Source organism: Salvelinus namaycush, chromosome 26 (assembly GCF_016432855.1).
Source record: "Salvelinus namaycush isolate Seneca chromosome 26, SaNama_1.0, whole genome shotgun sequence".
In the NCBI taxonomy this organism is placed as follows: domain Eukaryota; kingdom Metazoa; phylum Chordata; class Actinopteri; order Salmoniformes; family Salmonidae; genus Salvelinus; species Salvelinus namaycush.
The window spans coordinates 42756569-42782464 of record NC_052332.1 but is presented as its reverse complement, the minus strand read 5'-3'; the positions used below and the strand labels follow the sequence as shown (position 1 = coordinate 42782464).

Sequence of the window (25896 nt, the reverse complement as noted above, 5' to 3'; positions counted from 1 at the left end):
AAGTGGGGGTGGGGGAGGAGATGATTGTAGAGATCGGGGTACGAGTGGGGGGAGTGGAGAGGGAGATCAAAGGAGAGATGAAGAGGGAGACAGAGGGAAAGATGGAGGCAGAGACAGTGAGAGAGATGGAGAGAGTGATGGAGAGAGAGACAGAGGGAGAGATGGAGGCAGAGACAGAGAGAGAGATGGAGAGAGCGATGGACAGGGAGACAGAGGGAGAGACGGAGGGAATAGAGAGAGAGACTGGGGTAAGGGTGGGGGTCGTACGGTGCGTATGGCAGCCTTGGAGATGTTGCTAGGTGTGTTGTCAGGGCTAGCCTCTCTGTGTACTGGGTTCTATATTCAGACGGCAGGGTTCACCTGGCCGTTCATCACGGCAGCCGTACTACACCTGATCAACCTGGTATACACAGCGTGGGTACTGCAGGAGACTGTGGAGAGACCCTCGCACACAGACTCATCTTCATCACCATCATCATCATCACCGACACCTTTTGGGTCAGGCTCAGCCCGCTTTCTCCAACGAGAAGCCCTGATTGGTCGGTTTCAGGGTGTGTATCTGTTATTCACCGCATCACCAAGGAGGAGGAAAACTGTCCTGGGACTGATACTGGCAGCCTTCGCTTTCTATACGGTAAGAGAGTGTGTGTTTTTTCAGGTCCTGAATTTGTTCAAATTATATTTTAAGCTTAAAGGGTTAGATTTAGGGTTTGGGGGTTAGGGTTAGGTTTAGGGTTTTGGGATTAGGTTTAGGTTTAGGGTTAGGGTTAGGTTAGGGTTAGGTTAGGGTTAGGTTTAGGGTTAGGGTTAGGTTAGGGTTAGGTTTAGGGTTAGGGTTAGGTTAGGGTTAGGGTTAGGTTAGGGTTAGGGTTAGGGTTAGGTTAGGGTTAGGGTTAGGGTTAGGTTGAGGGTTAGGGTTTTGGGGTTTTGGGGTTAGGTTGAGGGTTAGGTTGAGGGTTTTGGGGTTAGGTTGAGGGTTAGGTTGAGGGTTAGGTTAAGGTTTAGGGTTAGGGTTTTGGGGTTAGGTTTAGGGTTAGGGTTTTGGGGTTAGGTTAAGGGTTAGGTTAAGGTTTAGGTTTAGGGTTTTGGGGTTAGGTTGAGGGTTAGGGTTTTGGGGTTAGGTTGAGGGTTAGGTTGAGGGTTAGGTTAAGGTTTAGGGTTAGGGTTTTGGGGTTAGGTTAAGGGTTAGGGTTAGGGTTAGGGTTTTGGGGTTAGGTTGAGGGTTAGGTTGAGGGTTAGGGGAAAATAGGATTTCTAATAGTAAAACATTTTACACTCCAAAAGGTCCAGAAATGTCATGAAAACAAGATGTGTGTGTTTTTGTTAGTTGTAAGGTCCCCTGTTAGGGTTAGGTTAAGGGTTAGGTTAAGGGTTAGGTTAAGGGTTAGGTTAAGGGTTAGGGTTAGGTTAAGGGTTAGGGTTAGGTTAAGGGTTAGGTTAAGGGTTAGGTTAAGGGTTAGGGTTAGGTTAAGGGTTAGGGTTAGGTTTAGGGTTAGGTTAAGGGTTAGGGTTAGGTTTAGGGTTAGGTTAAGGGTTAGGGTTAGGTTTAGGGTTTTGGGGTTAGTTGTAAGGTCCCCTGTTTAGAAACCTGCGTGGTTCTGGTACCGGTTCCATTTTTGTTATGAATCTGTGGACACCGTAGATCAAAATGGCTTGCATTGAGCGATAGCTCTCGTTCCCAAGGACACGGTAGTATTGTTTAGCCTGTGTGACGTAGGATTTGAAACCTGAAACCACTTGAAGCTGAGATGTCTACTATTTAATTCGCTCTTCCGACTATTTACAGCCATTAATCTAAAATTATTCATAGATTTTTTTTTTTACAAAAACCCTTTCAGTTTCTCATAGATGGACAAGATTAATATGAGATAAAAGCGTTCCCAGTGAGTTCAGGAAGCCAAGCTAGAGCACAGCTATTGGAGTAGATGTTTTTTATTTTTTATTTAATTTAATTTAACCTTTGTTTAACCTCTACTTCCACACAATCCCGGATCCGGGAGCACCCCCATCAGTAAAAAAGCTGACTAGCATAGCCTAGCATAGCGTCACAAGTAAATACTAGCATCTAAATATCATTAAATCACAAGTCCAAGACACCAGATGAAAGATACACATCTTGTGAATCCAGCCATCATTTCTGATTTTTAAAATGTTTTACAGGGAAGACACAATATGTAAATCTATTAGCTAACCACGTTAGCAAAAGACACCATTTTTTTTACTCCACCATTTTTTTCCTGCATAGGTAGCAATCACTCACAAATTCGACCAAATAAAGATATAAATAGCCACTAACCAAGAAACAACTTCATCAGATGACAGTCTGATAACATATTTATTGTATAGCATATGTTTTGTTAGAAAAATGTGCATATTTCAGGTATAAATCATAGTTTACCATTGCAGCCACCATCACAACTCTCACCAAAGCGACTAGAATAACTACAGAGAGCAACGTGAATTACCTAAATACTCATCATAAAACATTTCTGAAAAATACACAGCGTACAGCAAATGAAAGACAAAGATCTTGTGAATCCAGCCAATATTTCAGATTTTTTAAGTGTTTTACAGCGAAAACACAATATAGCATTATATTAGCTTACCACAATAGCCAGAAACACAAGCCATTTACCAGCAGCAAAGGTTAGCGATCGTAACAAACAAGCAAAAGATATATAATTTTTGACTAACCTTCATAAACTTCTTCAGATGACAGTCCTGTAACATCATATTACACAATGCATATAGGGTTTGTTCGAAAATGTGCATATGTAGCGGCACAAATCGTGGTTATACAATGTGATTAGTAGCCAAACTTCAAGCAATCTGTCCAGCGCCATCTTGGAGAGGCACCTAATCTAATCGATAACTAATCATAAACTTGACTAAAAAATACAGGTTGGACAGCAAATGAAAGATACATTAGTTCTTAATGCAGCCACTGTGTTAGATTTTTAAAATTAACGTTACTACTACATACAGCGTGCACTAAGGCGAGACCGCACCGAAATTCATGGCGGAATTATTGTTTAACATTTTTCAACATAAATACGAATTAACAGCATAAAGACTTCTTACTATTTGATGAGCTTCCATCAGAATCTTGGGCAAGGTGTCCTTTCTCCAGAACAATCATCTTTTGGTTGAAAGATGTCCTCTTCTCCTGTAGAATTAGCAGCTAACGCTAGCTATGTGCCGGAGAGGTGTCCAACTCGCGATAGCGCGTGACAAAGAAATTCCAGAAAATCGCAATAAACTGATATAAACTGCTATAAGTCGGTTTAAATTAACTACCTTATGAAGTTTTTAAGACAAAAATCAAATTAAATCAGAGCCGGAGATATAGAACTGCTAAAACGAAAGCTTTTCAGGACGCCATGGTGATGTCCCTCCTGCGTCAGGCCCCCCGTTGAAAAGGTCGGACCTTCCGTTCCAAGAGCTTTTATAGTGCCCCAGATAGTGCAATCCACTCCATTCAAATTCTCACCGATTACTGACATCTAGGGGAAGGAGTAGGCAGTGCATGTAGCCCCATAGCTTACATGGGAATTTATAAACTGACCCTAGAACAGAGACCTCGATTTCAGAAATCTCACTTCCTGACAGGAAGTGTGCTGCAGAATGAGTTCTGTTTCACTCAGAGATATAATTCAAACGGTTTTAGAAACTAGAGAGTGTTTTCTATCCAATAGTAATAATAATATGCATATTGTATGAGCAAGAATTGAGTACGAGGCAGTTTAATTTGGGAACGAAATTATTACAAAGTCCAAACAGCACCCCCTATTGAGAAGAAGTTTTTAACTAGGAAAGTCAGTTAAGAACAAATTATTGGTAGTAAGAATCCTTGGTAGTAGAATCCTTGGTAGTAGAATCCTTGGTAGTAGAATCCTTGGTAGTAAGAAGTCTTGGTAGTAAGAATCCTTGGTAGTAAGAATCCTTGGTAGTAGAATCCTTGGTAGTAGAATCCTTGGTAGTAGAATCCTTGGTAGTTAGAATCCTTGGTAGTAGTATCCTTGGTAGTAGAATCCTTGGTAGTTAGAATCCTTGGTAGTTAGAATCCTTGGTAGTTAGAATCCTTGGTAGTAGAATCCTTGGTAGTAGAATCCTTGGTAGTAGAATCCTTGGTAGTAGAATCCTTGGTAGTTAGAATCCTTGGTAGTAGAATCCTTGGTAGTAAGAATCCTTGGTAGTAGAATCCTTGGTAGTAAGAATCCTTGGGAGTAAGAATCCTTGGTAGTAAGAATCCTTGGTAGTAAGAATCCTTGGTAGTAGAATCCTTGGTAGTAGAATCCTTGGTAGTAGAATCCTTGGTAGTTAGAATCCTTGGTAGTTAGAATCCTTGGTAGTTAGAATCCTTGGTAGTAGAATCCTTGGTAGTAAGAATCCTTGGTAGTAAGAATCCTTGGGAGTAAGAATCCTTGGTACTAGAATCCTTGGTAGTTAGAATCCTTGGTAGTAAGAATCCTTGGTAGCAAGAACCCTTGGTAGTAAGAATCCTTGGTAGTAGAATCCTTGGTAGTAGAATCCTTGGTAGTAAGAATCCTTGGTAGTAAGAATCCTTGGTAGTAGAATCCTTGGTAGCAAGAATCCTTGGTAGTTAGAATCCTTGGTAGTAGAATCCTTGGTAGTAGAATCCTTGGTAGTAGAATCCTTGGTAGTAAGAATCCTTGGTAGTAAGAATCCTTGGTAGTTAGAATCCTTGGTAGTAAGAATCCTTGGTAGTAAGAATCCTTGGTAGTAGAATCCTTGGTAGTAAGAATCCTTGGTAGTAAGAATCCTTGGTAGTAGAATCCTTGGTAGCAAGAATCCTTGGTAGTTAGAATCCTTGGTAGTAGAATCCTTGGTAGTAAGAATCCTTGGTAGTAAGAATCCTTGGTAGTAGAATCCTTGGTAGTAGAATCCTTGGTCGTAGAATCCTTGGTCGTAGAATCCTTGGTAGTAGAATCCTTGTTAGTAAGAATCCTTGGTAGTAGAATCCTTGGTAGTAAGAATCCTTGGTAGTAAGAATCCTTGGTAGTAGAATCCTTGGTAGTTGAATCCTTGGTAGTTGTAACGGTTCTCGTGGGCTGAAGGAAGAGTGGACCAAGGTGCAGCGTTTAAAGTGTTCATGATTTAATCCCCAAAAATCGAACAAAACAACAAACAGGAGAACGAAAGGGTTAGGGTTAGTTCTGTCTGGTGCAGACACAAAACAGAAAACAAATATAACTAAAGTCAGGGCGTGACAGTACCCCCCCCCAAAGATGCGGACTCCGGCCGCAAAGCCTAAAGATATAGGGGAGGGTCTGGGTGGGCATCTATCCCCGTTGGCGGCTCTGGCGCGGGACGTGGACCCCACTCCACCTTAGTCTTGGCCCACTTAGGTGGCGCCTCTGGAGCGGGGACCCTTGCCGCCGACCCCAGACTGGGGACCCTTACAGCGGGCCCCAAACAGGAGGGAGACTCTGGCAGCTCCGGACAGGAGGGAGACTGGCAGCTCCGGACAGGAGGGAGACTCTGGCAGCTCCGGACAGGAGGGAGACTATGGCAGCTCCGGACAGGAGGGAGACTATGGCAGCTCCGGACAGGAGGGAGACTCTGGCAGCTCCGGACAGGAGGGAGACTCTGGCAGCTCCGGACAGGAGGGAGACTCTGGCAGCTCCGGACAGGAGGGAGACTCTGGCAGCTCCGGACAGGAGGGAGACTCTGGCAGCTCCGGACAGGAGGGAGACTCTGGCAGCTCCGGACAGGAGGGAGACTCTGGCAGCTCCGGACAGGAGGGAGACTCTGGCAGCTCCGGACAGGAGGGAGACTCTGGCAGCTCCGGACAGGAGGGAGACTCTGGCAGCTCCGGACAGGAGGGAGACTGGCAGCTCCGGACAGGAGGGAGACTCTGGCAGCTCCGGACAGGAGGGAGACTCTGGCAGCTCCGGACAGGAGGGAGACTCTGGCAGCTCCGGACAGGAGGGAGACTCTGGCAGCTCCGGACAGGAGGGAGACTCTGGCAGCTCCGGACAGGAGGGAGACTCTGGCAGCTCCGGACAGGAGGGAGACTGGCAGCTCCGGACAGGAGGGAGACTCTGGCAGCCCCGGACAGGAAGGAGACTAGCAGCCCCGGACAGGAAGGAGACTCTGGCAGCTCCGGACAGGAGGGAGACTCTGGCTGCTCCGGACAGGAGGGAGACTCTGGCTGCTCCGGACAGGAGGGAGACTCTGGCAGCTCCGGACAGGAGGGAGACTCTGGCAGCTCCGGACAGGAGGGAGACTCTGGCAACTCCGGACAGGAGGGAGACTCTGGCAGCTCCGGACAGGAGGGAGACTCTGGCAGCTCCGGACAGGCTGCAGGCACAGGACTGTGGGGGAGCACTGGAGATCTGGTGCGTAGCCTTGGCACCACTCTTCCAGGCTGAATGCCCACTCTAGCCAAATCGAACAAAAACAACAAACAGGAGAACGAAAGCGAAACAGTTCTGTCTGGTGCAGACACAAAACAGAAAACAAATATAACTAAAGTCAGGGCGTGACAGTAGTAGAATCCTTGGTAGTAAGAATCCTTGGTAGTAGAATCCTTGGTAGTTAGAATCCTTGGTAGTAAGAATCCTTGGTAGTAAGAATCCTTGGTAGTAGAATCCTTGGTAGTAGAATCCTTGGTAGTTAGTATCCTTGGTAGTTAGTATCCTTGGTAGTAAGAATCTTTGGTAGTAGAATCCTTGGTAGTAGAATCCTTGGTAGTTAGTATCCTTGGTAGTAAGAATCCTTGGTAGTAAGAATCCTTGGTAGTAGAATCCTTGGTAGTAAGAATCCTTGGTAGTAAGAATCCTTGGTAGTAGAATCCTTGGTAGTAAGAATCCTTGGTAGTAAGAATCCTTGGTAGTAGAATCCTTGGTAGTAGAATCCTTGGTAGTAGAATCCTTGGTAGTTAGAATCCTTGGTAGTTAGTATCCTTGGTAGTAAGAATCCTTGGTAGTAGAATCCTTGGTAGTAAGAATCCTTGGTAGTTAGAATCCTTGGTAGTAGAATCCTTGGTAGTTAGAATCCTTGGTAGTAAGAATCCTTGGTAGTAGAATCCTTGGTAGTTAGAATCCTTGGTAGTTAGTATCCTTGGTAGTAAGAATCCTTGGTAGTAGAATCCTTGGTAGTAGAATCCTTGGTAGTTAGAATCCTTGGTAGTAGAATCCTTGGTAGTTAGAATCCTTGGTAGTAGAATCCTTGGTAGTAAGAATCCTTGGTAGTAGAATACTTGGTAGTAGAATCCTTGGAAGTTAGAATCCTTGGTAGTTAGTATCCTTGGTAGTAGAATCCTTGGTAGTAGAATCCTTGGTAGTAAGAATCCTTGGTACTAGAATCCTTGGTAGTAAGAATCCTTGGTAGTAGAATCCTTGGTAGTAGAATCCTTGGTAGTAGAATCCTTGGTACTAGAATCCTTGGTAGTAGAATCCTTGGTAGTAAGAATCCTTGGTAGTAAGAATCCTTGGTAGTAGAATCCTTGGTAGTAAGATTCCTTGGTAGTAGAATCCTTGGTAGTAAGAATCCTTGGTAGTAGAATCCTTGGTGGTAAGAATCCTTGGTAGTAAGAATCCTTGGTAGTAGAATCCTTGGTAGTAAGAATCCTTGGTAGTTAGAATCCTTGGTGGTAAGAATCCTTGGTAGTAAGAATCCTTGGTAGTAGAATCCTTGGTAGTAAGAATCCTTGGTAGTAGAATCCTTGGTAGTAGAATCCTTGGTAGTTAGAATCCTTGGTAGTAAGAATCCTTGGTAGTAGAATCCTTGGTAGTAAGAATCCTTGGTAGTAGAATCCTTGGTAGTAAGAATCCTTGGTAGTAGAATCCTTGGTAGTAGAATCCTTGGTAGTTAGAATCCTTGGTAGTAAGAATCCTTGGTAGTAGAATCCTTGGTAGTAAGAATCCTTGGTAGTAGAATCCTTGGTAGTAAGAATCCTTGGTAGTAGAATCCTTGGTAGTAGAATCCTTGGTAGTAGAATCCTTGGTAGTAAGAAGTCTTGGTAGTAAGAATCCTTGGTAGTAAGAATCCTTGGTAGTAGAATCCTTGGTAGTAGAATCCTTGGTAGTAGAATCCTTGGTAGTAGAATCCTTGGTAGTAGAATCCTTGGTAGTAGAATCCTTGGTAGTAGAATCCTTGGTAGTAGAATCCTTGGCAGTAGAATCCTTGGTAGTAGAATCCTTGGTATTAAACATCCTTGGTAGTAGATTCCTTGGCAGTAGAATCCTTAGCAGTAGAATCCTTGGTAGTAGAATCCTTGGTAGTAGAATCCTTGGTAGTAGAATCCTTGGTAGTAGAATCCTTGGTAGTAAGAATCCTTGGTAGTAAGAATCCTTGGTAGTAAGAATCCTTGGTAGTAGAATCCTTGGTAGTAAGAATCCTTCTAGAATCCTTCCAGGTAAAGTTGTCCAACATCAGATTGCAGGTTTGTTGTGAAGGTTATGTTATGGAGGTTAGTATCCTATATGTCCTTGTAAATAAAATCTAAATCTATATTTTTGTCAAAAAATATTCAGGAGCTCATCTCTCTCTCCCCCTCCCCCCATCTCCCTCCCCCTCCCCCCATCTTCCTGTCAGCTATCTAAACTGATTGTTCATTAGATTTAATTTAGTATTTTTTCAAACATTCCGTTCAAATAACTGTTAACAGAAAATTAGTAACTGTGTCCACCCTCTCTCTCCTCTACAGGTGTCTAAGCTGGGTGGTATGTCCATCTTCATCCTGTATGAGCTGAATGCTCCTCTGTGTTGGAGTGAGGTGTTGGTGGGTTATGGTTCAGCTTTGTCTACACTCATCTACCTGGGGAGCTTTGCAGGGGTGTCCCTGCTGTCGCGCTGTCTTCGGGACGGGTATATAGTACTACTGGGGCTGCTGTCTGTCGCTGCAGGACTACTGATGGCTGCCTTCGCCAAGAGCACACTGCTCATGTTCCTAGGGGAGACGGAGGGGGGTGGGGGCTGGGGTTTAGGGTAAGGGTTAGGTTAAGGGTTAGGGGTTAACGAAAATTAAAAAATATATATATATTTTATTTTTGCATTTTCCAATTAAGAACATTCAAAACAAAAATTAAAAGATATTAGACAACAATATAACAAAGTGACAATAACCTTACAAGACAACAGACGAGTGTAAAAAATATATATTTATGTATATATATATATGACACACTACCGTTCAAAAGTTTGGGGTGACTTAGAAATGTCCTTGTTTTTGAAAGAAAAACTATTTTTTTGTCCATTAAAATAACATCAAATTGATCAGAAATACAGTGTAGACATTGTTAATGTTGTAAATGACTATTGTAGCTGGAAACGGCTGATATTTAATGGAATATCTACATAGGCGTACAGAGGCCCATTATCAGCAACCATCACTCCTGTGTTCCAATGGCACGTTGTGTTAGCTAATCCACGTTGATCATTTTTAAAAGGCTAGTTTATCATTAGAAAACCCTTTTGCAATTATGTTAGCACAGCTGAAAACTGTTGTCCTGATTAAAGAAGCAATCAAACTGGCCTTTAGACTAGTTGAGTATCTGGAGCATCAGCATTTGTGGGTTCGATTACAGGCTCAAAATGACCAGAAACAAAGCCCTTTCTTCTGAAACTCGTCAATCTATTCTTGTTTTGAGAAATTAAGGCTATTCCATGCGAGAAATTGCCAAGAAACTGAAGATCTCGTACAACGCTGTGTACTACTCCCTTCACAGAACAGCGCAAACTGGCTCTAACCAGAATAGAAAGAGGAGTGGGAGGCTCCGGTGCACAACTGAGCAAGAGGACAAGTACATTAGAGTGTCTAGTTTGAGAAACAGATGCCTCACAAGTCCTCAAATGGCAGCTTCATTAAATAGTACCCGCAAAACACCAGTCTCAACGTCAACAGTGAAGAGACGACTCCAGGATGCTGGCCTTCTAGGCAGAGTTGCAAGGAAAAAGCCATATTTCAGACTGGCCAATAAAAAGAAAAGATTAAGATGGGCAAAAGAACACAGACACTGGACAGAGGAACTCCACCTATTACCATTGTCAAACCTCTGAGGTAGAAATCTAGACTGTGCAGCCCAGTAGTACATTCTGAAATTGGGGAGGTTTAAGCCCCCTTGACCGTAATCAAGGGTCAGTTTATCCAGGCCAACCCTAGGGGTTTTGCCGTGCCAGATAAACCGTCTGGTCATCTTGTCGAGAGAGGAAAAGAATGCTGCGGGAACAGGGATAGGGAGAGATTGAAACAGATATAGAAATATGGGCAGGACATTCATTTTAATTACATTGATTCTACCCAGTAGAGTGAGAGGTAAGTCCATCCATTTACAAAGGTCACCCTCCACCTTTTGCAACAAATTGGCCAGATTGAGTTTATAGAGGTTGTTCAGGTTACCATCCACCATTATGCCCAAATATGTGAAGCCCATAGGCGACCATCTAAAAGGAAACTTGTGCTTGATGGTATGATGGTCAAAGACAGACAACGGTAAGATTTCGCTTTTATCAAAATGTACCTTATATCCAGAGAAAGAACTATAGTACTGTAATCGGTTCTGTAAGTGAGAGAGGGAATGTACACTCCAGAAACTCCTGTGTGTTTGTGTAAAAATATTTAACTAAAACACCCTCCCCACCTCTTTCCCCCATCTCTCTCTCTCTCTCTCTCTCTCTCTCTCTCTCTCTCTCTCTCTCTCTCTCTCTCTCCCTCCCTCCCCCTCTCTATCTCTCTCTCTCTCTCCCTCCCTCTATCTTTCTGTCTCTCTCTCTCTCTCTCCCTCTGTCTCTCTCCTTCTCTCCCCCTCTCTCTCTCTCTCTCTCTCTCTCTCTCTCTCTCTCTCTCTCTCTCTCTCTCTCTCTCTCTCTCTCTCTCTCTCTCTCTCTCTCTCTCTCACACACTTTCTCTCTATCTCTGTCTCTCTCTCTCTCTCTCCCTCCCTCCCCCTCTCTATCTCTCTCTCTCTCTCCCTCCCTCTATCTTTCTGTCTCTCTCCCTCTCCCTCTCCCTCTCCCTCTCCGTCTCCGTCTCCGTCTCTCTCTCTCTCTCTCTCTCTCTCTCTCTCTCTCTCTCTCTCTCTCTCTCTCTCTCTCTGGTCTCTCTCTCTGTCTCTCTCTCTCTTTCTCTCTCTCTGTCTCTCTTTCTCTCTCCCCCTTTATTGGCATGGGAAACATGTTTACACGTTTTTGGCTATATATTGTGTTGTAAAAATGTGCAAATAGTTGAAGTATGAAAGGGAAAATAAATAAACAGATAAATATAGGTTGTATTTACAATGTTGTTTGTGCTCCACTGGTCCTTTTGTTGTGGCAACAGGTCACAAATCTTGCTGCTGTGTTGGCAGACTGTGGTATTTTTCACCTGTGTGTGTGTGTGTGTGTGTGTGTGTGTGTGTGTGTGTGTGTGTGTGTGTGTGTGTGTGTGTGTGTGTGTGTGTGTGTGTGTGTGTGTGTGTGTGTGTGTGTAAACTAGTTCTCTCCTGTGTGCGTGTTCCTTAGTGAGGCTACCTCTCCTTCTCTCCATCATGCCTGCTCCTGTTCTGAGGTCCATGATGTCCAAGATAGTACTCAGCTCTGAACAAGGTAAAACACTATGCTAAGCTAGGCTACATAACATTATGTTACACTATGCTATGCTAGGCTAAATTACACTATGCTAGTCTAGGCTATATTACACTTCGTTACACTATGCTAGGCTGAGCTAGGCTACATAACATTATGTTACACTATGCTATGCTAGGCTAAATTACACTATGCTAGTCTAGGCTATATTACACTTCGTTACACTATGCTAGGCTGAGCTAGGCTACATAACATTATGTTACATTACACTATGCAATGCTAGGCTAAATTACACTATGCTAGTCTAGGCTATATTACACTTCGTTACACTATGCTAGGCTGAGCTAGGCTACATAACATTATGTTACACTATGCTATGCTAGGCTAAATTACACTATGCTAGTCTAGGCTATATTACACTTCGTTACACTATGCTAGGCTGAGCTAGGCTACATAACATTATGTTACACTATGCTATGCTAGGCTAAATTACACTATGCTAGTCTAGGCTATATTACACTTCGTTACACTATGCTAGGCTGAGCTAGGCTACATAAAATTATGTTTCACTGTGCTATGCTAGGCTAAATTACACACAGCTCTCACCATCTACAATTCTTGCGGTGTTTCCATGAGACTTCCCAAGGTACGATAGTGACGAGGTTAAACCGCGTTCAGAAACATTTACATTTGACTAATTAAGTAACTTATCCAGAGCGAAGTACAGTTAGCGCATTGATGCTAAGGAAGCTAAGAGAGATAAGTGCAGATGATGTCACGGGCAGCATTTGTTCTCCTCCAAATCAAAAAACGTCACTGATAAAGACTCTGGCAGTAGTATGTTATTTATTTAGCCTTTATTTTCACTAGGGCAAGTCAGTTAAGAACAAATTCGGCTTTACAATGATGGCCTAGGAACAGTGGGTTAACTGCCTTGTTCAGGGGCAGAACGACAGATTTTTACCTTTCGGTTACTGGCCCTCCACTCTAACCACTAGGCTACCTGCCGCCACTCCACTCTAACCACTAGGCTACCTGCCTCCCCTCCACTCTAACCACTAGGCTACCTGCTCTAACCACTAGGCTACCTGCCGCCCCTCCTCTCTAACCACTAGGCTACCTGCCGCCCCTCCTCTCTAACCACTAGGCTACCTGCCTCCCCTCCACTCTAACCACTAGGCTACCTGCCTCCCCTCCGCTCTAACCACTAGGCTACCTGCCGCCCCTCCGCTCTAACCACTAGGCTACCTGCCTCCCCTCCGCTCTAACCACTAGGCTACCTGCCGCCCCTCCACTCTAACCACTAGGCTACCTGCCTCCCCTCCTCTCTAACCACTAGGCTACCTGCCGCCCCTCCTCTCTAACCACTAGGCTACCTGTCGCCCCTCCACTCTAACCACTAGGCTACCTGTCGCCCCTCCACTCTAACCACTAGGCTACCTGCCTCCCCTCCACTCTAACCACTAGTCTACCTGCCTCCCCTCCACTCTAACCACTAGGCTACCTGCCTCCCCTCCACTCTAACCACTAGTCTACCTGCCTCCCCTCCACTCTAACCACTAGGCTACCTGCCACCCCTCCACTCTAACCACTAGGCTACCTGCCTCCCCTCCACTCTAACCACTAGGCTACCTGCCGCCCCTCCTCTCTAACCACTAGGCTACCTGCCTCCCCTCCACTCTAACCACTAGGCTACCTGCCTCCCCTCCACTCTAACCACTAGGCTACCTGCCACCCCTCCACTCTAACCACTAGGCTACCTGCCTCCCCTCCACTCTAACCACTAGGCTACCTGCCGCCCCTCCACTCTAACCACTAGGCTACCTGTCGCCCCTCCACTCTAACCACTAGGCTACCTGCCTCCCCTCCTCTCTAACCACTAGGCTACCTGCCACCCCTCCTCTCTAACCACTAGGCTACCTGTCGCCCCTCCACTCTAACCACTAGGCTACCTGTCGCCCCTCCACTCTAACCACTAGGCTACCTGCCTCCCCTCCACTCTAACCACTAGTCTACCTGCCTCCCCTCCACTCTAACCACTAGGCTTCCTGCCTCCCCTCCACTCTAACCACTAGTCTACCTGCCTCCCCTCCACTCTAACCACTAGGCTACCTGCCACCCCTCCACTCTAACCACTAGGCTACCTGCCACCCCTCCACTCTAACCACTAGGCTACCTGCCGCCCCTCCTCTCTAACCACTAGTCTACCTGCCTCCCCTCCACTCTAACCACTAGGCTACCTGCCGCCCCTCCGCTCTAACCACTAGGCTACCTGCCGCCCCTCCACTCTAACCACTAGTCTACCTGCCGCCCCTCCGCTCTAACCACTAGTCTACCTGCCGCCCCTCCGCTCTAACCACTAGGCTACCTGCCGCCCCTCCACTCTAACCACTAGTCTACCTGCCGCCCCTCCACTCTAACCACTAGGCTACCTGCTGCCCCTCCACTCTAACCACTAGGCTACCTGCCTCCCCTCCACTCTAACCACTAGGCTACCTGCCACCCCTCCACTCTAACCACTAGGCTACCTGCCGCCCCTCCACTCTAACCACTAGGACTACCTGCCTCCCCTCCACTCTAACCACTAGGCTACCTGCCTCCCCTCCACTCTAACCACTAGGCTACCTGCCTCCCCTCCACTCTAACCACTAGGCTACCTGCCGCCCCTCCACTCTAACCACTAGGCTACCTGCCACCCCTCCACTCTAACCACTAGTCTACCTGCCACCCCTCCACTCTAACCACTAGTCTACCTGCCGCCCCTCCTCTCTAACCACTAGGCTACCTGCCACCCCTCCACTCTAACCACTAGGCTACCTGCCACCCCTCCACTCTAACCACTAGTCTACCTGCCGCCCCTCCACTCTAACCACTAGTCTACCTGCCACCCCTCCACTCTAACCACTAGTCTACCTGCTCTAACCACTAGGCTACCTGCCTCCCCCAGTACCAGAAAACCACTCAGAACAACGATAATCAAATCTAATTGGTCACATTGGTCACATGGTTAGCAGATGTTACTGCGAGGTGTAACGAGCTTGTAACCTCCAGAACTGTGTGTCCTCTCCTCTCGCCAGGTGCAGTGTTTGCGTGTGTAGCGTTCGTGGAGATGCTGAGTATAGGTGTTGGGATCACCGTGTTCAGCAGTACCTACGCCTCCACTGTCTCCTGGTTCCCTGGATTCAGCTTCCTGCTGGCGTCAGCCATCGCACTCATACCGGCTGTTCTGATTGGGTGAGTCAGTCAACGCAACCATTCTGATTGGACGCGTCAGTCAACGCAACCATTCTGATTGGATGGGTCAGTCAACGTAACCATTCTGATTGGATGGGTCAGTCAACGCAACCATTCTGATTGGACGCGTCAGTCAACGCAACCATTCTGATTGGGTGAGTCAGTCAACGCAACCATTCTGATTGGACGCGTCAGTCAACGCAACCATTCTGATTGGATGGGTCAGTCAACGTAACCATTCTGATTGGATGGGTCAGTCAACATAACCATACTGATTGGCCAAGTCAGTCAACATAACCATTCTGGTTGGCTAAGTCAGTTAACACAATAATTCTGATTGGATGGGTCAGTCAAGACGGCAATTCTGGTTGGCTAAGTCAGTCAACACAACCATTCTGATTGGATGGGTCAGTCAACATAACCATTCTGATTGGGTGGGTCAATACAACCAAATCGTATAGATAAAAGCCGGGATCAAAATAAATCTAAGTCAAATCAAATTGTATTGGTCGCGGACACATATTTATCACAGGTGTAGCGAAATTATTATGTTTCTAGCTCCAACAGTACAGTAATACATAATGCTTGTGTTTCTAGCTCCAACAGTACAGTAATACATAATGCTTGTGTTTCTAGCTCCAACAGTACAGTAATACATAATGCTTGTGTTTCTAGCTCCAACAGTACAGTAATACATAATGCTTGTGTTTCTAGCTCCAACAGTACAGTAATACATAATGCTTGTGTTTCTAGCGCCAACAGTAATACATAATGCTTGTGTTTCTACCTCCAACAGTAATACATAATGCTTGTGTTTCTAGCTCCAACAGTAATACATAATGCTTGTGTTTCTAGCTCCAACAGTAATACCTAATGCTTGTGTTCCTAGCTCCAACAGTACAGTAATACATAATGCTTGTGTTTCTAGCTCCAACAGTACAGTAATACATAATGCTTGTGTTCCTAGCTCCAACAGTAATACATAATGCTTGTGTTTCTAGCTCCAACAGTAATATATAATGCTTGTGTTTCTAGCTCCAACAGTACAGTAATATATAATGCTTGTGTTTCTAGCTCCAACAGTGCAGTAATACATAATGCTTGTGTTTCTAGCTCCAACAGTACAGTAATACCTAATGCTTGTGTTTCTAGCTCCAACAGTGCAGTAATACATAATGCTTGTGTTTCTAGCTCCAACAGTGCAGTAATACATAATGCTTGTGTTTATAGCTCCAACAGTGCAGTAATACCTAATGCTTGTGTTTCTAGCTCCAACAGTACAGTAATACCTAATGCTTGTGTTTCTAGCTCCAACAGTGCAGTAATACCTAATGCTTGTGTTTCTAGCTCCAACAGTGCAGTAATACCTAATGCTTGTGTTTATAGCTCCAACAGTACAGTAATACATAATGCTTGTGTTTATAGCTCCAACAGTACAGTAATACATAATGCTTGTGTTTCTAGCTCCAACAGTAATACATAATGCTTGTGTTTCTAGCTCCAACAGTACAGTAATACATAATGCTTGTGTTTCTAGCTCCAACAGTACAGTAATACATAATGCTTGTGTTTCTAGCTCCAACAGTACAGTAATACATAATGCTTGTGTTTCTAGCTCCAACAGTACAGTAATACATAATGCTTGTGTTTCTACCTCCAACAGTGCAGTGATATGCTTGTGTTTCTACCTCCAACAGTACAGTGATATGCTTGTGTTTCTACCTCCAACAGTACTACCTAATGCTTGTGTTTATAGCTCCAACAGTGCAGTAATACATAATGCTTGTGATTCTAGCTCCAACAGTAATAGATAATGCTTGTGTTTCTAGCTCCAACAGTACAGTAATACATAATGCTTGTGTTTCTAGCTCCAACAGTACAGTAATACCTAATGCTTGTGTTTATAGCTCCAACAGTGCAGTAATACATAATGCTTGTGTTTCTAGCTCCAACAGTACAGTAATATCTAATGCTTGTGTTTATAGCTCCAACAGTGCAGTAATACCTAATGCTTGTGTTCCTAGCTCCAACAGTACAGTAATACATAATGCTTGTGTTTCTAGCTCCAACAGTACAGTAATACATAATGCTTGTGTTTCTAGCTCCAACAGTACAGTAATACATAATGCTTGTGTTTCTAGCTCCAACAGTACAGTAATATCTAATGCTTGTGTTTCTAGCTCCAACAGTAATACCTAATGCTTGTGTTTCTAGCTCCAACAGTAATACATAATGCTTGTGTTTCTAGCTCCAACAGTACAGTAATACCTAATGCTTGTGTTCCTAGCTCCAACAGTAATACATAATGCTTGTGTTTCTAGCTCCAACAGTACAGTAATACCTAATGCTTGTGTTTCTAGCTCCAACAGTAATACATAATGCTTGTGTTTCTAGCTCCAACAGTACAGTAATACATAATGCTTGTGTTTCTAGCTCCAACAGTAATACATAATGCTTGTGTTTCTAGCTCCAACAGTACAGTAATACATAATGCTTGTGTTCCTAGCTCCAACAGTACAGTAATACATAATGCTTGTGTTCCTAGCTCCAACAGTGCAGTAATACATAATGCTTGTGTTTCTAGCTCCAACAGTACAGTAATACATAATGCTTGTGTTCCTAGCTCCAACAGTACAGTAATACATAATGCTTGTGTTTCTAGCTCCAACAGTGCAGTAATACATAATGCTTGTGTTTCTAGCTCCAACAGTGCAGTAATACCTAATGCTTGTGATTCTAGCTCCAACAGTACAGTAATACCTAACTAAATGCTTGTGTTTCTAGCTCCAACAGTATAGTAATACCCAGCTAAATGCTTGTGTTTCTAGCTCCAACAGTATAGTAATACCTAATGTTTGTGTTTCTAGCTCCAACAGTACAGTAATATCTAACTAAATGCTTATGTTCCTAGCTCCAACAGTGCAGTAATACCTAACAATATAAAACAATACACGCTAATCCCCAAAAATGTAAAGAAAGAAGTTAAGAAATATAGAAATATTAGAATGAGCAATGTCAGAGTCCGAAATATAAATTAACCCCCTAGAGTCGATGTCCGAAGCCCCCGCGGAAATATAATCAGCATAATAAAAGATCCTCACACAAATTCGTCAGTTAAAGCTAGAGATATTTAATTTTTTGCTAGAGATATCTACTCCGTCCGCCGATGTCGCACTTCCGCTTCTGCGGTGAAAGGTGACAGAGCCAGAGCAGTGTTTATCAGACCATCCCTAAAAATAGGTCTTCTCATAAAATCACCGAACGGTTTGGCCTATTACCATAGTAATAACCCCTCTGTGGAAATATGACGGTGTTCTCCGTTATGCTCTACGACCCCTCCCCCCACAAGCCTCACAGAAGACTCGTCTGAAGGTCCCCCGGGAACCACCAAAAAATGAATGGTATATGGAGACTGTTAAGTAACAAGAATAAGGGGTTAAATACATGTAGTTTATCTGTTATTCAATGCATTTGTAGGGGCTAATAGCTTAGACAGGGCTTAGACTGGGTTTAGACTGGGTTTAGACTGGGTTTAGACTGGGTTTAGACTGGTAATGTGTCTGTCTGTCTGTCTGTCTGTCTGTCTCCAGGGTGGCAATGTGTCTGTCTGTCTCCAGGGTGGTAATGTGTCTGTCTGTCTGTCTGTCTGTCTGTCTGTCTGTCTGTCTGTCTGTCTCCAGGGTAGTAATGTGTCTGTCTGTCTGTCTCCAGGGTGGTAATGTGTCTGTCTGTCTGTCTCCAGGGTGGTAATGTGTCTGTCTGTCTGTCTCCATGGTAGTAATGTGTCTGTCTGTCTGTCTCCAGGGTGGTAATGTGTCTGTCTGTCTGTCTCCAGGGTAGTAATGTGTCTGTCTGTCTGTCTCCAGGGTAGTAATGTGTCTGTCTGTCTGTCTCCAGGGTGGTAATGTGTCTGTCTGTCTGTCTCCAGGGTGGTAATGTGTCTGTCTGTCTGTCTCCAGGGTGGTAATGTGTCTGTCTGTCTGTCTCCAGGGTGGGAATGTGTCTGTCTGTCTGTCTGTCTCCATGGTAGTAATGTGTCTGTCTGTCTGTCTCCAGGGTGGTAATGTGTCTGTCTGTCTCCATGGTAGTAATGTGTCTGTCTGTCTGTCTGTCTCCAGGGTGGTAATGTGTCTGTCTGTCTGTCTGTCTCCAGGGTGGGAATGTGTCTGTCTGTCTGTCTGTCTGTCTGTCTGTCTCCATGGTAGTAATGTTTCTGTCTGTCTGTCTCCAGGGTGGTAATGTGTCTGTCTGTCTGTCTGTCTGTCTCCATGGTAGTAATGTGTCTGTCTGTCTGTCTCCAGGGTGGTAATGTGTCTGCGTCTGGACAAGGATGAAGAGGCCAGTCGACTAACAGCTGATGATGAAGAGGAGGAGACAGAGAGCTGTGGACAGTCACTACAGCTACCACACTGAGCTACCACACTGAGCTACCACACTGTGTGAGGTACCACACTGAGCTACCACACTCTGTGAGCTACCACCCTGAGCTACCACCCTGAGCTACCACACTGAGCTACCACCCTGAGTTACCACACTGAGCTACCACCCTGAACTACCACACTGAGCTACCACCCTGAGCTACCACCCTGAGCTACCACCCTGAACTACCACACTGAGCTACCACCCTGAGCTACCACCCTGAGCTACCAGCCTGAGCTACCACCCTGAGCTACCACCCTGAGCTACCACACTGAGCTACCACACTGAGCTACCACCCTGAGCTACCACCCTGAGCTACCACACTGAGCTACCACACTGAGCTACCATATTGAGTGAGCTACCACCCTGAACTACCACACTGAGCTACCACCCTGAGCTACCACCCTGAGCTACCACCCTGAACTACCACACTGAGCTACCACCCTGTGTGAGCTACCACCCTGAACTACCACACTGAGCTACCACCCTGTGTGAGCTACCACCCTGAGCTACCAGCCTGAGCTACCACACTGAGCTACCACCCTGAGCTACCACCCTGAGCTACCACCCTGAACTACCACACTGAGCTACCACACTGTGTGAGCTACCACACTGAGCTACCACACTGAGCTACCACCCTGAGCTACCACACTGAGCTACCACCCTGAGCTACCACCCTGAGCTACCACCCTGAGCTACCACACTGAGCTACCACCCTGAGCTACCACACTGAGCTACCACACTGAGCTACCACCCTGTGCTACCACACTGAGCTACCACACTGTGTGAGCTACCACACTGAGCTACCACACTGAGCTACCACACTGAGCTACCACACTGAGCTACCACACTGAGCTACCACACTGAGCTACCACCCTGTGCTACCACACTGAGCTACCACACTGTGTGAGCTACCACACTGAGCTACCACACTCTGTGAGCTACCACCCTGGGCTACCACACTGTGTGAGCTACCACACTGAGCTACCACACTGAGCTACCACACTGAGCTACCATATTGTGTGAGCTACCACACTGAGCTACCATATTGTGTGAGCTACCACACTCTGTGAGCTACCACCCTGGGCTACCACACTGTGTGAGCTACCACCCTGAGCTACCACCCTGAGCTACCACACTGAGCTACCACACTGAGCTACCACCCTGAGCTACCACACTGAGCTACCACACTGAGCTACCACACTGAGCTACCACCCTGAGCTACCACACTGTGTGAGCTACCACACTGAGCTACCACCCTGAGCTACCACACTGAGCTACCACACTGAGCTACCACACTGAGCTACCACACTGAGCTACCACACTGAGCTACCACACTGAGCTACCACACTGAGCTACCACACTGAGCTACCACCCTGAGCTACCACACTGAGCTACCACACTGAGCTACCACACTGAGCTACCACACTGAGCTACCACACTGTGTGAGCTGACCCCTTTGTAGCTTAATGATTGATGACATAAAAAACACCCATCTGCTGGGTCAACCCAGCGTGAAAGTGAATAAAAACCCTTCTGTGAAATATGAATGCATGAATAACTGTCAGTCACTTTTGACTAAGATGTCAGCAAAAATGGTATATATTGTACAATTGTAAAACAATACAGAATAATTGAGTAAACAACACTCAGTGTGGACTTTTTCCACCATACAAAAGGGATAGTTCACCCAAATTACACAATTGTATCTTACTTAACTAGGCAAGTCAGTTAACCTGTCTAGGACTGGGGTTCCGCGGAACCCCTCGCCAACATTGCAGGGCGCCAAATACAAATCAACAGAAATCTCATAAATCAAATTTCTCAAACATACAAGTATTAGGCACCATTTTAAAGATAAAATTCTCGTTAATCCAGCCACAGTGTCTGATTTCAAAAATGCTTTACAGCGAAAGCTCCACAAACGATTATGTTAAATCACCACCAAGTCACAGAAAAAAACAGCTATTTTTCCCGCCAAAGAGAGGAGTCACAAAAAGCACAAATAGAGATAAAATTAATCACTAACCTTTGATGATCTTCATCAGATGACACTCATAGGACTTCATGTTACACAATACATGTATGCTTTGTTCGATAAAGTGCATATTTATATACAAAAATCTCATTTTACATTGGTGTGTTATGTTCAGTAGTTCAAAAACATGCTATCATTTTGCAGAGAGCCACATGAATTCACAGAAATACTCATTATAAATGTTGATGAAAATTCAAGTGTTAAGCATGGAACTTTAGATACACTTCTCCTTAATGCAACCGCTGTGTCAGATTTCAAAAAAACTTGGATTTGTTCTCAGGTTTTTGCCTGCCATATGAGTTATGTTATACTCACAGACATCATTCAAACAGTTTTAGAAACTTCAGAGTGTTTTCTATCCAATACTAATAATAATATGCATATATTAGCATCTGGGACTGAGTAGGAGGCAGTTCACTCTGGGCACGCTATTCTTCCAAAAGTGAAAATGCTGCCCCCTATCCCAAATAAGTTTTAAGAACAAATTCTTATTTTCAATGACGGCCTAGGAACAGTGGGTTAACTGCCTTTTTCAGGGGCAAAACGACAGATATTTACCTTGTCAGCTCGTGGATTCTATCTTGCAACCTTTCAGTTACTAGTCCAACGCTCTAACCACTAGGCTACCTGCCGCACCTCCACTCAAACCACTAGGCTACCTGCCGCCCCTCCACTCTAACCACTAGGCTACCTGCCACCCCTCCTCTCTAACCACTAGGCTACCTGCTACCCCTCCACTCTAACCACTAGGCTACCTGTCGCCCCTCCACTCTAACCACTAGGCTACGCTGCCGCCATAATGACAGACAGACTGCACCCCCCTCCCCGTTATATACAGTAATGTATAGAATTATTAATTATTATAATTATTTGATCGATTTTTAAACAAAGTTTGCATTCAATTTAAAAAGTATGAACGTATGTACTTGTAAGTCGCTCTGGATAAGAGCGTCTGCTAAATGACTTAAATGTAAATGTAAATGTAAATGATAAATAAATTAAATCCAGTAACTAGATGTTTGCACAATTATAATACAATTCAAGTTTTAAAATGATAAATTACAATTCCATTCCAAGGATGTTTTTATCTAACCATTTTAATTCAATCACAATTCAGACAGTCTAAATTCAATTCCAACCGAAGGATGGTTCTTGTTTGATTCCAATTCAGACAGTCTAAATTCTAACTCAATTCCAACCGAAGGATGGTTCTTGTTTGATTCCGTGTGGTCCCGTGTGGCTCAGTTGGTAGAGCATGGCGCTTGCAACGCCAGGGTTGTGGGTTCATTCCCCACGGGGGGACCAGGATGAATATGTATGAACTTTCCAATTTGTAAGTCGCTCTGGATAAGAGCGTCTGCTAAATGACTTAAATGTAAAATGTAAATTCCAATTCAAGATAGTCTAAATTCCAATTCCATTCCAGTGAGGATTCCAATTCAATTCCACTTTTGGAGGGTGGATTGCTGCAATTCTAATTCAATTCCAAAGTGAATTCTCCACTTCTTGCTTGAATTACAGAATTTAATTTTGAATTTTAAATCCAATTGGAATTGACCCCAACTCTGGTATCCACACCCTGGAATTTCCGAGGGTTTTTCTGCATCCATGCCCAACTGAACAGTGTGTGTGTCAATGTAAGTTGGAGTCCGACCCAACCACCATATTCGGGCTGCCAAGATGAAAATGCAGAAGAAAACTGGGCAAGAGTGGGCACATCCATGTGAGATGAAGACGAAGAGAGAACCTGCCTCCACTTCCCTACGTTTTATTGGCAAATGTCCAGTCACTGGAGAATAATAAGTACAGTGCATTCAGAAAGACCCTTTGACTTTTTCCACATTTTGTTACGTTACAGCCTTACTCTAAAATGTATTTATTTTAAATTCCCCCTCATCAATCTACACACAATACCCCATAATGAGAACAACAGAGCAAAAACAGTTTAGAAATGTTTGCAAATCTAAAAAATAAATAAAACTGAAACATCACATTTACATTTAGTATTCAGACCATTTCCTCAGTACTTTGTTGAAGCACCTTTGGCAACGATTACAGCCTCAAGTCTTCTTGGGTATGAAGCTACAAGCTTGGCACATCTGTATTTGGGCAGTTTCTCCCATTCTTCTCTGCAGATCCTCTCAAGCTCTGTCAGGTTGGATGGGGAGCATTGCTGCACAGCTATTTTCGGTTCTCTCCAGAGATGTTCGATTGTTGTCTTGGCTGTGTGCTTAGGGTCGTTGTCCTTTTGGAAGGTGAACCTTCGACACAGTCTGAGGTCCTGAGCGTTCTGGAGCAGGTTTTCATCAAGGATCTCTGTACTTTGATCCGTTCATCTTTCCCTCGATCCTGACTAGTCTCCCAGTCCCTGCTGCTGAAAAACATCCCCACAGACTGATGCTGCCACCACCATACTTTACCGTAGGGATGGTGCCAGGTTTCCTCCAGATGTGACGCTTGGCATTCAGGCCAAATAGTTCAATCTAGGTTTCATCAGACCAAAGAATTCTGTTTCTCATGGTCTGAGAGTCTTTAGGTGCCTTTTGGCATATTCCAAGTGTAACAGGGTTGGTTATGTTTCCACTTGCCTCTAAAGAAATGTGTATTTAATGTTCAAGCATTCTTATTGGTTAGTTCAACTCTGATGACAATAAGGTGTGTTGTGATTGGCCCCGCTTGCAGATAGGGGGAGATCGTGAACGTCAGGTCTTCCCAGTAGGAAAATGTGATGCAAGGGGTAGGTCACGTTCTGAATACTGTTTTCTATTTTACAATGTGTACAAGTTTGCTGTACGTTACTGATTTATACATGTGTGGGTATATGGTACCTGTTAGGGATTGAGGGGCTTTCTGGGATGTGCTTTGGCATATGATTGCTGTAAATAAGTGTGTTAGCTAGCATACACCAATGTCATGGTCACATAAGCCACTGCTCACAGACCTGTTAGTTTTTCTTTAAGAAGCCCTCCTGTTCTCCACTCATTACCTGTATTAACTGCACCTGTTTGAACTCGTTACCTGTATAAAAGACACCTGTCCACACACTCAATCAAACAGACTCCAACCTCTCCACAATGGCCAAGACCAGAGAGTTGTGTAAGGCCATCAGGGATAAAATTGTAGACCTGCACAAGGCTGGGATGGGCTACAGGACAATAGGCAAGCAGCTTGGTGAGAAGGCAACAACTGTTGGCGCAATTATTAGAAAATGGAAGAAGTTCAAGATGACGGTCAATCACCATCGGTCTGGGGCTCCATGCAAGATCTCACCTCGTGGGGCATCAATGATCATGAGGAAGGTGAGGGATCAGCCCAGAACTACACGGCAGAACCTGGTCAATGACCTGAAGAGAGCTGGGACCACAGTCTCAAAGAAAACCATTAGTAACACACTACGCCATCATGGATTAAAATCCTGCAGCGCACGCAAGGTTCCCCTGCTCAAGCCAGCGCATGTCCAGGCCCGTCTGAAGTTTGCCAATGACCATCTGGATGATCCAGAGGAGGAATGGGAGAAGGTCATGTGGTCTGATGAGACAAAAATAGAGCTTTTTGGTCTAAACTCCACTCGCCGTGTTTGGAGGAAGAAGAAGGATGAGTACAACCCCAAGAACACCATCCCAACCGTGAAGCATGGAGGTGGAAACATCATTCTTTGGGGATGCTTTTCTGCAAAGGGGACAGGACGACTGCACCGTATTGAGGGGAGGATGGATGGGGCCATGTATTCTAACTGGATTATATTTGAGAGGCTTCCATTAAAGAACACTCTCTGTGTTCAGTTAGACAAGTAACTCTTTATCCTCATTATTGAAGGCGGTGTAAAGCCATAACACGTACGTTTTTCCAGCAGCATAATTTGACATTATGATCGATAATGTCAAAACAAGAGAGATAGTTCACTCAGGCCGTTTACCATTGGGGGGGAAAAATCCATTACGTTCTGCTTAACAGAGTGGCTCTTCCATAGACACCAATACGAAAGCAGCTGGGTCTGGTCGGCTTCATTCACTGACTTCCAATGAACCAGAAAAAAATGATATCTCGCTTCCTCTTCCGTCTCTGGTTCAAGTACTGCTGCACTCGGTCCAGAGACCCACACATGATAATGGAGCCATAGAACTCCCCCACTGAGCTATGCAGTCTACAATCCCCGTTCTGTTCTGAGCTATGCAGTCTACAATCCCCGTTCTGTTCTGAGCTATGCAGTCTACAATCCCCGTTCTGTTCTGAGCTATGCAGTCTACAATCCCCCGTTCTGTTCTGAGCTATGCAGTCTACAATCCCCCATTCTGTTCTGCCCACATAAACCTTTCTGGGATCTTATATTTCAGTTCATGAAACAAGGGACCAGCCCTTTACATGTTGCATTTATATTTTCGTTCAGTATACATGCACGATTTCTGAATTGTAATTTATTAAGGAATATCAAAATATAAAGATTACAAAAATAACATTCAATTAAGCAATAAGGCCCGAGGGGTGTGATATACCCCTGGCGTTTGTGATATATGGTGTGATATATGGCCAATATACCACGACTAAGGGCTGTTCTTGAGCACGACTAAACGCGGAGTGCCTGGACACAGCCCTTAGCCGTGGTATATTGTCCATATATCACAAATCCCAGAGGTGCCTTATTGCTATTATAAACTGGTTACCAACGTAATTAGAGG

The 25896-nt window shown here is 44.7% G+C and overlaps 1 protein-coding gene across 1 annotated transcript in view; it reads left to right on the top strand.

The window, feature by feature from the left end:
* Nucleotides 1–19176, top strand: part of slc46a3 (solute carrier family 46 member 3) — a 23068-nt gene extending 3892 nt beyond the window's left edge. The window contains exons 4-8 of the mRNA XM_038964812.1: nt 347–498; nt 8675–8936; nt 11467–11550; nt 14607–14763; nt 19065–19176. Of these exons, the coding sequence (XP_038820740.1) occupies nt 347–498; nt 8675–8936; nt 11467–11550; nt 14607–14763; nt 19065–19176 (767 nt within the window). The remainder of the gene's footprint in view (nt 1–346; nt 499–8674; nt 8937–11466; nt 11551–14606; nt 14764–19064) is intronic.
* Nucleotides 19177–25896: the final 6720 nt, after the last annotated feature.